Source organism: Pungitius pungitius, chromosome 20, assembly GCF_949316345.1.
Source record: "Pungitius pungitius chromosome 20, fPunPun2.1, whole genome shotgun sequence".
NCBI classification, from domain to species: domain Eukaryota; kingdom Metazoa; phylum Chordata; class Actinopteri; order Perciformes; family Gasterosteidae; genus Pungitius; species Pungitius pungitius.
This window is the reverse complement of record NC_084919.1, coordinates 4,719,461-4,732,841: the sequence shown is the minus strand read 5'-3', so window position 1 is coordinate 4,732,841 and position 13,381 is coordinate 4,719,461. Positions and strand designations below refer to the sequence as shown.

At 46.4% G+C, this 13,381-nt stretch overlaps 1 protein-coding gene across 7 annotated transcripts in view; it reads right to left on the bottom strand.

The window, feature by feature from the left end:
* The window catches only part of epha7 (eph receptor A7), a 74,049-nt gene extending 60,982 nt beyond the window's left edge, over positions 1 to 13,067 (bottom strand). For all 7 annotated transcript variants that reach the window (XM_037448735.2, XM_037448740.2, XM_037448736.2 and 4 more), the window contains exons 1-3: positions 12,847 to 13,067; positions 11,177 to 11,241; positions 9,992 to 10,661 (exon numbers count right to left, since the gene is read on the bottom strand). In XM_037448735.2, coding sequence (XP_037304632.2) covers positions 9,992 to 10,661; positions 11,177 to 11,241; positions 12,847 to 12,940 — 829 coding nt within the window. In that variant the 5' untranslated portion in view covers positions 12,941 to 13,067. The remainder of the gene's footprint in view (positions 1 to 9,991; positions 10,662 to 11,176; positions 11,242 to 12,846) is intronic.
* Between the last annotated feature and the right edge of the window lie 314 nt (positions 13,068 to 13,381).

The window sequence follows — 13,381 nt, the reverse complement described above, 5'->3', positions numbered from 1 at the left end:
TTTACAAAAAAAAAATCGGAGCCATATCTACAGATCTAGTTTGACGGTGGTGGGGGAGGTGTTGGGCCCTCCATTTTGCAAGTGGACCTCACCATGTTTTTTCTTCAATGGAGACAAAGGAAAAATAATGGAGGGAGACCCTAATGTCTGATCCGGGGGCCGATAACAATGACCCCCACTGGGGTCCAAGACCACACCGGGCCATAAAAGAGGATGAAGAAAAAAAAAAAAAACACAGAAAGCTCCCATTGGTCAAGGACCGTGTCACATGACGAAAACCCCTGTTTTATAAAAAGTGATCGCGACAAAGAATCGTCCTTTCGCTTAACTTCCCGTTAACAACAGATCGAGACACTACTTTTTTTTGACAGGTGCTAAGGAGCTCAAACCCTCACAAGTCAGCTGGAATCTGCTGAATCACGGTGAAACCCATCGAGGCCATGAAGACAGAAAGATTTCTGGGCAGATGAATTTAGCAGTGGGGGTTTTTTTTTGTGTGTTTTACATCATGGTTCCATGTGGAGTAAAATAGACCAGGGCGGGCTGACTATGATTGACAGGTTGCCACCTGCTATGTTGCCGTCATTGGTTCCACAAAGCCGAGATGGAGAGCATATGTAATCCAACATGTCGATGGCCAAAAGCGCCCGAAACTCGAGGCTAACAGGCAGCAACCCGTACCGATGGGTGATTGTTAACGTCTTCATAGGCGTTCTCTGCGATCCATTTCAAAACAGCCTGTGTGCCGCTGAATGTTCAGACAACCATGAAAGGCTGTTTTAAAAACAACAACTCCTGCTTCATCTTTTCCTTTTTTTTGTCTTACTTCAAGGGCGTGCAATTAGAGACCGTGACCAAGCGTTTGCGACTATAAAGAGAGGGATGTGTGTGTGTGTGTGTGTGTGTGTGTGTGTGTGCTGCTCTGATTAGATGTGACTTATGTTCTTTTGCCTCCAATAAATGGTCGGTCTGGGTGTGGATATTCATTAGACACTGATCACTGGCATTTTATGCAAGCTGAACCATGGTTGCTTCTCTTTTTTCTTTTTTTATAGACTGAAGCGAGTGGTGCTTTCCCCTGCAATGTAAGCGGCAGTACATCTTGTGAGTAATTTCAGGGCAACAGGCAGGCAGGCGGACCTAAGATGGGGGGGGGGGGGGGGGGGGGGTCAAACACAACAACTCCTAGCAGAGTGTATTTCTGCTCCTTGAAAAGCCAAAGGACAACTCAATTGATCTGGTCTGGCGGGTGATGTGTGGACTTTGGTAGCTGCAGAGGTTGTGGAGGAATCAAGTGGACCTGGAAGGAAGACGTGTTTTTATTTATCGAGCTGCAGTGCCTGGCTGACATTTATCCCCTGGACCTTTGTGCCGTCTAAACCGCGTTGAGAGTATTCTAATATCACACTTGTTTCTGATCTGTCCTAGGTAGTCTGATACCAGGAGCATCAAAGTAAGCAGGAGAAGACGTTCCTTTTTGTGTGTTTTCTGCAACCTCATTGCAGGAGTTCCAAATCCCTCTTTTTTTATTCAATAAAAAGACCCGGCAGCTGTTTTTTTTTTTTTTTTGTTGCCAGCAGCCATGTTAATCTCCCACCTTTTTTCAAGGGGCATAGATTCTTTCAATGTCAAACCCTCTTCCAAAAAAAAAAAACAAGTTAATTTCAAACTAGCAACGCGTTCCAGGAGGCAGGCGCCGTAGGAAGAAGGTGACCCAGTAAGTCTGTTCGAAACGGTCCAGCATCTGATGTCATAGTGCGCCGGATCCTGCCTCCACCCCACGCATACTTGGAATGACTCTTGTCTGGCTGCCGCTACGCTCCACACATACAGACAACCGGGCCCCATTCATCCGAGGTACCTGTGCTTAGCGGGAGATAAGTAGCTTTCCATGAGAAACAAAGAGAGAAGATTAGCATTCCCTCAGACGGTGTTGGAGGGCATGCAGCTCTGCCCCTCTGAGCAGGGAACACAGAGAGAAGTGCCTGCTTGGTTGTTCGCATTAAAGATCAAAGCCAGACACTTGATTAAGTTATATTCCAAAGTGGAGATAATGCTGCCACGCTAGTGAGGGTACTGCCACTGACTCGAAAAACAGAGTTCCAGCCTAAATTGCTGTCAAATTACCCTCCACGTGAAAGGAGATACTACACAGAGTGATGCAGTATTGTGTCACTGACCTTTCTGCTACTTTTAAGGTCTTTGACTACATGTCGATACGGTGGAGGTAGCGTCCCTATAAAACTGCAGCGTGATATTTTGTGTGAATTGTCCAGAAAACCAATAGCGGTGTTGAATGGTGTCCATTAATCTCAATTTTTTTTGGTCTGGAGGCAGAAATCCTAGCAAGACATACAGTATATCATGTCTTAAAAAAAACTAAAACAATACTACCTACAAAACACCTGACCTAACATGTTTTTCAAAAGGTTGTTTTGTTAGTGAAGAGTAAATGAAGAGTAAATGAAGAGTAAGGCTGGGGATAACTTGTATGACTCTTAACCAAATACCAAAACAATATATTATATACTCGCTACACCAACACGTGGTGTGTGTGTTAGTTCACGCTTTGAGTAAACAGCGACTCAAGTCTGCTAATTTTCTCATTTTCTTTCTGTGAGGACTTGGCGGTGGACTATGAAGGGCATTTTGAGATGAAACTCACTTCACGGCAACTCACTCCGTCCGAGCGGAAGATGGATATCGGATCAGCACCCACAGACCTCCGACGAGGACCCCGCATCTTTGAGCCATCAGCGGAGAGAGCTCCTTTGAAATGGAATCTCAGTGAAGTGGAAAATGTCCTTACCTAATCGTCTTTTGTTTAGTTCATTTAACTCGCACAGAAACAGGAAAGGGCAGAGGGGGGGTGGGCGAAAGGCCCTAGCCTTATGGGTACCTTTGCTGGATGAGGTGGTCAGCTCAACAACAAAAAGGAGTCGTGCCAAAAGATGGGGAAGAAGTTGCATTCAAGGGGATGAAAGCAGGGGGGGTCCAAAGGTCTGAGCGATCCAAAGCCCCCTGCAGCCCAAGCCAAATCGCCACTGAAAATACCCCCAGTCAGCAACTGAGCATTAAGTCTGAATCGTGCCAATGCCTTCCATCCCACACTGACCCCAGCCAGCCTAATCCACCACCAACCCCCAACCCCCCCCCCCCCTCGCAGAACTGTGACTGAGAGGAATGGAACAATGTCGTACTAGCTGCTCGTCACACTGCTGTGGTCAGGCCTCTCCTGACACACAAAGATGGGCTTTTTGGGGACCAAACAAGTGATCAAATGTCCTTGAAGTCAATGGCCGTGAATTATATATTGCACCCTCTTGGTTGAATGCACTTATTGTGCTTTGGTTAAGTCGCTTTGGATAAAAGCATCGGCTAAACGAAGATATTAGGGCTGTCCAAATGAACATGTTAATCCATGCGATAAATGCTCTACAATTTTTTGACGCAGGTAACGCAACTTTGTTTACTTCCGATGTACTGGATGGAGTTTGGAAAACGTCCTGGAAAATTCTCGGGGGAATAGTTGGCACTTCAAACACAGCCGTCACATGACGGAGAGCTGAGAGCACAGCAAAGTGCACAAGGACAGCAGGGGAGTCGCTGGTTCAACGTGTTTCATGCTGCCATGGAGATGATCACATGTTTCTACAGGGAATTTGTTCGGTACTGTTTTGTGATTTGTGTGATTTGAGCACAAAAACGTCCGGAAAAAAATGCTGAAGTCCCTGCACACAGAGCCCTTCCCGCGGTACGTTTTAAGACCTGCTTCCTCTGCTCTTGATACCGGTGGGAAAAAAAAAGCTACTTTATATGTTATCGATTTCAGCTTCTAACGTAAGATTTGAAGCACAGAGCCCGGGGTTCTGAGGCCTCCCAGATGAGCCGCTCCACCAACAACCACCGGGGGGCCCCTCCCTGCTGCCTCTTCCAAGGTGGCCCGGGCCCAGGTCACATATCACTTTCACCCTCATGCCACCGGGACGCAACACGGAACACCGGAGACATTGTCTTCTGACAAGGAGTTGGCCTGTTTCTGCTTGCATTGCCACTCAATCAGTCAGCGGAAAAGGCAATTACCAAAAACAGACATCTGTGCCACAGTTTGGATAGCTTAAAAAAAAAAAAAAAGAAGAGTAAAGAAAAAAGGGCAAAAGCTTTGAATCGCAAGAGGTATTGAGGTGCAGATCGATGGAGATGTCTGAACCTGTTAGTGCAAGAGGAGATGAGGGCCGCCGCACCACGGGGGGAGGGCTCTTTTGTCATGCAGGGAGAGGGGGTGGGGGGTGGGTCGGGTTTGGGGAGGTGACTCTCTCTGGCTATCAGGGGTCAACTGCTGCGATCATCCATCTTCCTTCTTGACAGTGTCCTGTCAGCCGAGGCGCTCGTGTTACTAAACACAACGGGCAGGCCTCCATTGTGGCGCTGCATTGGTCTGCAACCATGTGTAAATGAAGTTAATATTCACTGACCTTCTGCATAGCCACATGTGGACCCCCGTGTCACCTTGGAAATAACACTATCTGACGAAAAGTCACTGGGGTCTCTCTTTTTTTTTTGGAGGGGTGGGGGGGGATGAAGGGGCTCACCAGCATAGCTGATCATGTGCCTTTTGTTTGTGTGAGAATGAGAACTGTTTACTCGGATTCTGTCTATTCATTGGACGGAGCGAAGCGCATCAAATTTGGACTGGCAGGTCAGATTCCAAGACCTGGATACTGATTAGTCATCACTCCGGGTATATTTTGCATGGTGACTTGAAATAGCAGATGGCGCAATATGCCCCTGAAAAAGCAATGCTTTTTTTCAGAGAAATAACGTCAATCTCGACACACATGCACACATTTGAACAAAATAAGTCCTTATCTACCTAGACCTCCATTCATGTAACAATGTTTGCAATATGTTGAGAGCATAAAACTAACCATTTCAAAATGTGTAAAGCTTTGATTTGACTAAATCATGTTCTTATCTAACAGGATTTGTGAAATCTCACTGACATGCTAACTGTCTAAATATAACATTATATGGCATGCTTGGGTACATAGTAATAATAAGTTACATTATCCACTTATCGTACAATGTATACATTGTAAAGTTATAAATGATTGTACAATATTTACGACTGATCGCTTGTTGCATCTACAGACACCAACAATATAGCCGACATGTTAATGTTTGTGTTTTCATTGATTTGTAATATTATGCTATTTTATTATCGCTGAAAATTGTCTTAAAATTATAACAATGTAGTTTATTCCAACTTTAAGTTAAGTAACAAAGCCAAAAGCGTTGTTGTATCTGGAAAATGTACCCATTGAGATTTCTTTTGGATGGTTCTAATTGAATTTCAGTTCATATAAATGATAAATATTTACCAAGCCAAATGATTTTGTGAATCGTTTTTTTTTAAGCTTCCATAATTAGCAATTCATATCAAATTTGAAATGTTCACAGGTAGGCCCAATCCAGCCCTGCTGGAGCCCGCTCAAGCTAGTATATCCCGGGAAATAACTTCTGCTTTTGCCTTTACCTCTATTGTGGATGTATATTTTCACAATAAAGGGGGCAAAGGATTTGGAAGTAAAAAAAAAAAAAATGTTTTTATTACAGCACACTAAAAAGGTATTCTGCCTTCTCTTCATCCTCTGAGGAGAGGACTGTGGTCTAGTTTCCATAATGAGAAGGCATCTCAGTAGTGCACAGGGATAGGAGAAGTATTTTCTGGTCATGAAGACAAGTCTACATTCTGTTCTCTGTAAAGCAACTTTAGTTGGCGTCATTTTTCGTTGGAACCATTGTTCCCTTTGCCCGCAGAAAGTCACTTTGAAATCACTACGTGCGGTTGTTCTGTGGACAGGACAAAGAAAGAGCACCGAGACATGCAATGTGGGGAATCACTACTAGGGTAAGGACAACCTTTGAGATAATGGGTGCAGCAACAAAGTAGCTGCTTTGAACTGATAGAACTGTCATAATTTTCAGACTTAATTTTAGGATAACAACGTTGTAACAGTATTTGTAGAAAAATCCATTTGTCTCTATTTTTATAAAGTGAACACTCAAAATCCCAATGTGTACATGATTAGGTGCTGAATAATTCACGTGATATTATCTATATGTGTATTACTAACATAATATGTCATGTATGAATACATGTCAAGACCATCACAACCTCCTCACATTTCTTGGAATTCAGGAAATTTAGTAGAAGTACAAGACTCAAATAATTAAATCTGAACAATCGTCCAAATCTCATGTCAAAAAGTGCTACAGTTTAGGACACCCTGCCAGGTCAGGACAACAAGGAGGGAGAAGCCCTGTGGAAGAATGCTCCTCTTTACAGGAAGCACACACTGGCAGTGACGGGACGAGCTCCCATCCATCGCCAATTTATTTCAATCCTGAGTGATTTAGGTCCATTTGGGCCTCTTGTGGATTCGACTCACACCTGTCATTTGCATAATTAAGCTCCGGAGCAGTTGTAAAAGACAGCCATTTGGTGTATTAAATTCACACCTTATCAATCAGGGGGGAGCGCCAAGATGCACGAGGACCTACTGTCTCTTGGCTTCCTGGCTTCATTTAGAATGCAAAACGCAGCCTTTTCTCCTGGGACTCGCCGCTTCTTGGCCAAAGCACACGTAAGCTGCCGTGGTCGGACCTTTGACAGCTCGCCCGCCTCTCCCTGTTGCGTCCCCCGGGGGGCTCAAATCATCCATCAGTCCCCCAACTAACTTCTGTCCAACTCCCTGACAGCGGAGATGGATGGCGCCAGCGTCTACAGGATGCTGTATCCTTTCATTAATTCTCTTGTTAGCATGCACCGATAGCAGAAAGATAGAGCCTTGTTTCGTCTAGTTTTCCAAAAAAATCGACGCCTCTCGCTTTCGCTGGTCGGGGGGGGGGGTCAACAGTTAATCATTTCCCAGCCACTGGTTACTTAGTGCCACAATGATGGGATGTGTCAAAATCGGACAACATACATTCCCGGGATTGAGTGGGAACAAAGGCGCCAATGTCCCCCCCACAAGGGCCCTCTCTCTGTCCCAAACGACTCCGTGGCTCCACGGCCGCCAGTGGCCAGTGCTAAACAAGACCATCCGATGAATGGGGGCTATTTTCCCAGCGCGCACTGCTCCGCGAAAGGCCGAACCCGTGGCAGGCTGCAGGGACACTTCAACTGGCCTTTTTCAAAACCCATTACACTGATACCAGTGAACGCAGCAGGCGGGGGGGGGGGGGAGTGACATTTGCTGCCAAAGATTTGCCACACAAAGAGTTAAAGACAGAGGGGTGGGTGGGGGGGGGGGGTGAAAGAAAAGGGGTCCCTCATTGCTGACGGTGATGGATGAGTGGATCACTACACGTTCCTGCGTCCACAGAGGGGGGGAGGTCGGCTCTCAAATGACATGACTGACAGCTCAACTTGCTTCTCTCCACCTGCACTCACAACCCCCCCCCCTCAAGCGGCTTGTTTTTTAGTTGGCGGCCATGTAATCACAGAAGCCATAACTGCTTGGTTGGATGGTATATATCGTCCCAAAATCAATTGCAATACAAATATTATTGTAATAAGGCCATTTCCCTGCCACTAATCGTGATATAATATCACAACAATGGAGGACAAGCCTTTCAAAGGGCAACAGACCTTTCATTCCAAACATAACCATTGGAATGGGAAAAGTGTAATACCTTTAATAAATCAGAAAAATCAAATAAAGCAGAACAACTGGCATGATAAATTAAATTCTCGTTGTACATTGTTGTATACAGAGGTATAAAACATTAACTGCCTAACAGCCAATATCCTGCCAATCAGTAAGATGGTAGGAATAGGTAATAACACATGATTAAAAATATTATTATGCTGGTTTTAAGTTACATAGATAACAAAGAACAACACACAAGAGCAGGAGATTAGAGGACGATTACGTAAAATTAATATTAAAACAATGAGTCAATATAGTCCTTATTCTTAAAATATTTTCAATGGAGTCTGATGTGATCGCCTACCCTTGTTTGGATACAGTAGCCATTTAGCCATCTTTCCCCTACGGTTACTGTTATTAAAGTTTTTCCGCTGCACACGGCAGTTCGCCCCCCCAGGTCTTAAACCGAGGGGAAACTGTAAATGGTTAACAGTTGAAGTTAAGTGTTTTGTATTAATTTAATTTTATAGTATATTTTAAACAGATCATATTTTTTAATTTGAAGAAAAAATTGCCTTGGCAAAAGGCGGTCATTTGTCAGTTTGTCTTTTTTTTCAAAATGTATCGGTTGAGGCACTGTCTAATCGGGAAAAAAAGGATACATATCCGTAGCAATGAGCCCATATCACGTCAGATTGTTCCTAAATTACTGAAAGATAGTCCAACGACTTTAAACACCCCCTCGTATTATGGAATCAGGAGCCCTCCGTTTTTTAAAATCTCAAAGTTATTTGAATGTGTTAAACAAGTTCCCGAGGTTGCACTGTTACCCCCCCCCCCGTGTTCTGGAGCAAACGTTGTCTGCTAGAAGCATACTGAGCCCTTTTATACTAAAAGGTGCACAGTCACCCTGAGGCACCAGCACACAAAGATCCGCTAACACAAGTTGGTCCGAGAGTCCAAATGATTTCGCATTTTTTTAAACAGTCACGGATACTTGGGCCGCTTCGTCCGACGGCAACGGCTTTGAATGGCTTTTTAGATTGTGCTCGGGGGGAAACTGAACGGACGATTTAACTTCAGCGGAGCCGCCGGAAGAAGTGCTGATGGTGCACCGTGATTCTCATTTTATATAGATTAGCTACCCCTTAATGCAAAAAAAAAAAAAAAATGCCTCTCACGCCTCGGTGGAGATAAAAGCTCGTGAAAAGGTGCAGTGTCGAGACTGGAATGCGATCCATCGCGCGGACTTTAAACAACCTGAGGGCACCGGTCCGTCGCACTGCCGCCTATCTCTTTGGTGTTTGTTTTTTAGACGACGCGCGAGCAGATTGATTAACATGGAAATGCTAACAGTCCACCGTTGGCATGCGGGGCTCTCTGCATCATCAGTACTCGATGAGGAACGGGGGGGGCTAGGGTACCCTTTGTACCCTAGCCCTGCTCTCTGCTCTCCAGGTGGATGCCAACCGTGTGCTTTCTGCCCATTGAGGTGGACGTCGGAGACAACGCGAGGCGGGCCTGTGTTGCTCTGTATATCACATGGCCTAACGCGTTGCATTAACCATACATCCCTCGGTAGGGTCCCTAATGGATGACAGCATGGCATAAAAGCTTGTCTGCTAGGGACACTAATTTGTTCTTAGACACATTCCATTCAATTATTGCTGGCTGCTGCTCCTCATAAGCTGCTTAGATCGAGGTTGCCCAGAAGAAGAACAAAAAAAAAAAAAAAAAAGCTTGGCTGACAGGGCAGGCCACTTAAGTTGTGTGACCCTAACTTAACCCCCCCCCCCCCCCCCTTCTTAATCCACATTGATTTTTATCTTTCAAGTCAGGTGCCCGCTGGAAACAATCCTCCCGAGTGACAGTGAGCATGTTATTGTTAATTGTAGCGGCACGATAAGGCACCACAACAAGGCAGGGGCGAGCTGTGTTTGCCCTTCCCGTTATGCTCCTTCATAAATATCCCAGAGGCCCTAAATGCCAAAGAGCGGACGGCTATTTGTTTTGCCTCTTTGTCGCGGGTCGTTGTTGTTGCTCAACCCCAGAGTCAACGCGATCGCGGCTAAAACGAGCCTCGCCATCAATTACTACCTCTGTTATTACACCGCTGGGTCTCAATATTTCTTTCTCAATATCTTTACTGCTGGCAAATCAGCTGCTTTAATCTCATTTGCCAACAAAGCTATTGAGCTAAATTTCCATAGACGTGCGTTGCTTGATTATATCTCAAATATTCTCCAAATCCACGGACTGACTAATTTCTAAAAGTTGAGAAAAATGATAAACAAATACAATTACAACTAAATATTTTTTTAAAAAAAGGTACTCACGTTCACACGCGTCTCCTTTCTGGTGAAATCCAGCCTTGCATATACATTTCCCTATGGGCACCAGCCACTCCCCTTCGGCGCTGCAGTGCATCTTGGGAGAGTTGTCGGCCTCCTCCTCAGCGTCGCCCACGCACACGCCCTCCACCTCCACCAGCGAGGAGAACTCCGACCCCGTCACAGTGTCGGGGAATGTGGCCAGGTTCTCGATGATGGACCAGCACTTCTTGTAATACACCTTGACCGAGACCAGGGCGATGCACGCCCCCACATCCTGGAAGGCCAGGTAGAAGCCCCGCCTGGTCAGCGGGCCGATGATGCGGACCTCCGTGTTCAGCTTCATTTTTCGCTCGCCCAGGTCGCCCTGGGTGAAGCTCTCGTCCGCGGCGATCGTGTCGATCTTCACGTACTGGTTCTCCCGCAAACTCCGGCCCACCTCCGAATCCGTTTCCTGGTAGTACAGGTTGAACGTCTCCTTGCAAGTGCCCACCACACCGGGCAGGCTGTTACAATCCCTCAAAGTGAACTTCAGTTCCACAAAAATTCTCTGGGCATTGCCCTTCTCTATCCAGTTAGTCCGAAGCCAGTTGTTCTGATTGGGCTCCATGACTTGGCACACCTGGTAGGTGCGAATGGGCGTGTAGTTCTCATCCAAGCCGCTGATCTCTTCCCACTGAAAAAAAAACAAGCAGACGGCGTTGAATTGACCCGTCCCCTTGAGGAGATCGCCAGAGAGATGTGAAAGACCCTAATGACTGGCCATGGAAATGAAGGACACTACTCAGATATGACTGTGGCGATGGTATAAGCAATATAGTAATTTCAGACTTTATGGTGCAGTAAACGGCCGAGAATAGAGGGGCATTAGCCCGTGACAAAAGCCAGAGCCCATGTGTATCTGGTTCTGATCAAATTACTTTAAAAGAAGTTTTAATCAGACAAGCAGGTTGGACATGGGTTGCCCGAGGCCCTTTGTGCTGTGAATGTCAAAGGCCGGGGGAACATTCTTTATCTTTGGTTGGACGGGAGACGTATCTACCATTGGTCCTCATAAGTGTGGCCAAATGCCCTCCTAAATATTATAATTCCTGTCACAGATGTGGAACATGAGAGGGAGAGGGAGCTGGAAATGGAAAAAGGCGTAGATACGAAGCGCACCAGTGTGTTGCAGACATTCGGCGGACTTACCCCATTGGGAGGATAGGAGATCCACTCAAGGTCTGTCTGCTGTGCCTTGGAGTCCAGCAAAATCACTAGTGACAGGGAGGCAGAGGCAGGTGGTTAAATCTCCCCGAAAACCGGGACTGCGTGTTACACATCGATACCTATACCCCGTGACCTAATTCCTAACAGCAGCAGCTAAAGCTAGAATATATATACATACATACATACATACATACATATATACATATACTGTATATTCACTGCAGCACACAGATCCTCGTGCCCGAGGGGGGAACTTTCTGAGAGACAAATGAAGACACTGACAGCGCGCTAGGAGACGATATAAGGAGATTAAAAATCCGACACGCGCATTACAACGTGCCGGAAATCATTGCGCGTAACACATAAGAGCATTTAAGCCCATTCCTTGTTTTAAAGCATTCATTTTATTACAACTCACTTCTGGGAATGGAAGTCGTGGCGTTAAGTTCAGAGCTGATGCCGCAGCTGCTTTTCATCCCGACGCGTTCATGGCACACGCGCCTCAACCACGGAACATGTCCAGCGCTAAAAAGAATTCTCCGATGCGCCCGTGTCCTGTTGCGGAAGCGTTCGGCGGAGCAGCGGCAACCACGGCGGGTTCTTTTATTTTCACCAAAACATGAAGTTGTTTTATGTAACATCAGCAAACCTGCTCCCTTGTGCGAGACGGGAAGTGGCCAGGACGCATTGCTGAGCATACAATAATATGTGCATATATATGCGTTTACAGGACACTGAGATGGAGGTATGCTGAAATCTGTAATCATTCTAAGGTTGGTCGGTGCGCCGGGAATCTAAATTCCACATTCTCAGCGCGCGCGGTAATAACGCCGTAGTTCTCCTAAAGAGAAAATCCATACCTGCCCTTGTTATTTTCTGTTTTTACGCACGCTATAATTTAGCTTAATTTCATCACAATCCCAGCGATGAAAAGTGTCAATTGTTCTGCCATCCGGCGATATGTTATACATCTCCTCCTTTTATGTTATGTTTTTTTTTATAGCTTTGGCTGATCAGTTTGGATGGTCTGGGTGCAGATTACGGATCCGCATACTACCCCCCCCCCCCCGCCCCCCCACTCCAAGACACAGACAGTTAAGAGCCGAGGCCACTTTGAGGAGGAAATAACCGTCCAGAAAAATGCGTCCAGACTGAGACAGCTCACTCACCTCCCAGGCGGCCGAGCTTGGCTGGATCGATGCGCTGATTTTAGCCCACATACTTTTGTCCTAATGGATCGTTAATCTATAACGAGCTGTACCGATAACGCTGGAGTAAAATATAATAAACACAATGTTTTTTTTTTGTTTTTGTTTTTTAAACAGCCGGTCTCGCGTCTAGATCCCGTTTCGTTGCCGTGCGTAAAAGCACCGAGAGGTCGCTCGGCGAACGGACCCGGGAACGTGGCGCTGTCATCCCCGCACACACCGGCCTTGTCCGACGGCGGACGGGTTTAAAACAAAAATAAACGGCAACATGCAGCCATTTGTTAAAGCTTCGCGTTGGTATTCAAAAAGGAGTGGATATTAAAAAACACAAACAAAGCCCCCCCCCCCCCCCCCTGATAAATTGTGGAAACCTCTCGGGTCATTCCGGAGGTCTTTCCACCGACGCGACGGGATGAGAAGAGAGTCCAAACTTTCGGAACTTACCTTCCTTCGCGTTCTGTGCTTTTCCGCCGTCTACATGACAGCACAAATGAAGACAAAATGTAATCCACAGACACGGGGTGGACCAGGAGAGCATGGTGCTGCCGCGGATTTCTGTCTCCTGCTTTTTCCTCCTTTTTTAAAATCTAGACCGTAACTCTCTGTGCCACCGCGTCGCGTGCTTCCCATTGACGGCACTGAACTCGGCTCTATGTACCACAGCCCGCTGCTCCCCTCTCAAATAGCGCCCGCTGCCGCTGGGCGGGGACTGTAGCCGCGGCGGTGTCCGTCAACGGGACGGGCGGCGCGGTCCTCCAATGGGTGAGCGGAGATCGGAGCCGTCGGGGAGACGAGGGAGCCAATGGGCGGAAGGGGGTGGATCTTCCTTATTTTCTAAGGAAGGGGGATGCCTGCGCGGCGGAAGAAATGTCACAACTTGGTTCAGATATATTTTTGGTACGGTTGTTCTTAACACGCATACGCACGCACGCACGCCCACACTGCTTAGGATTCTGGGTAGGTTGAAATAGCGCCTCTG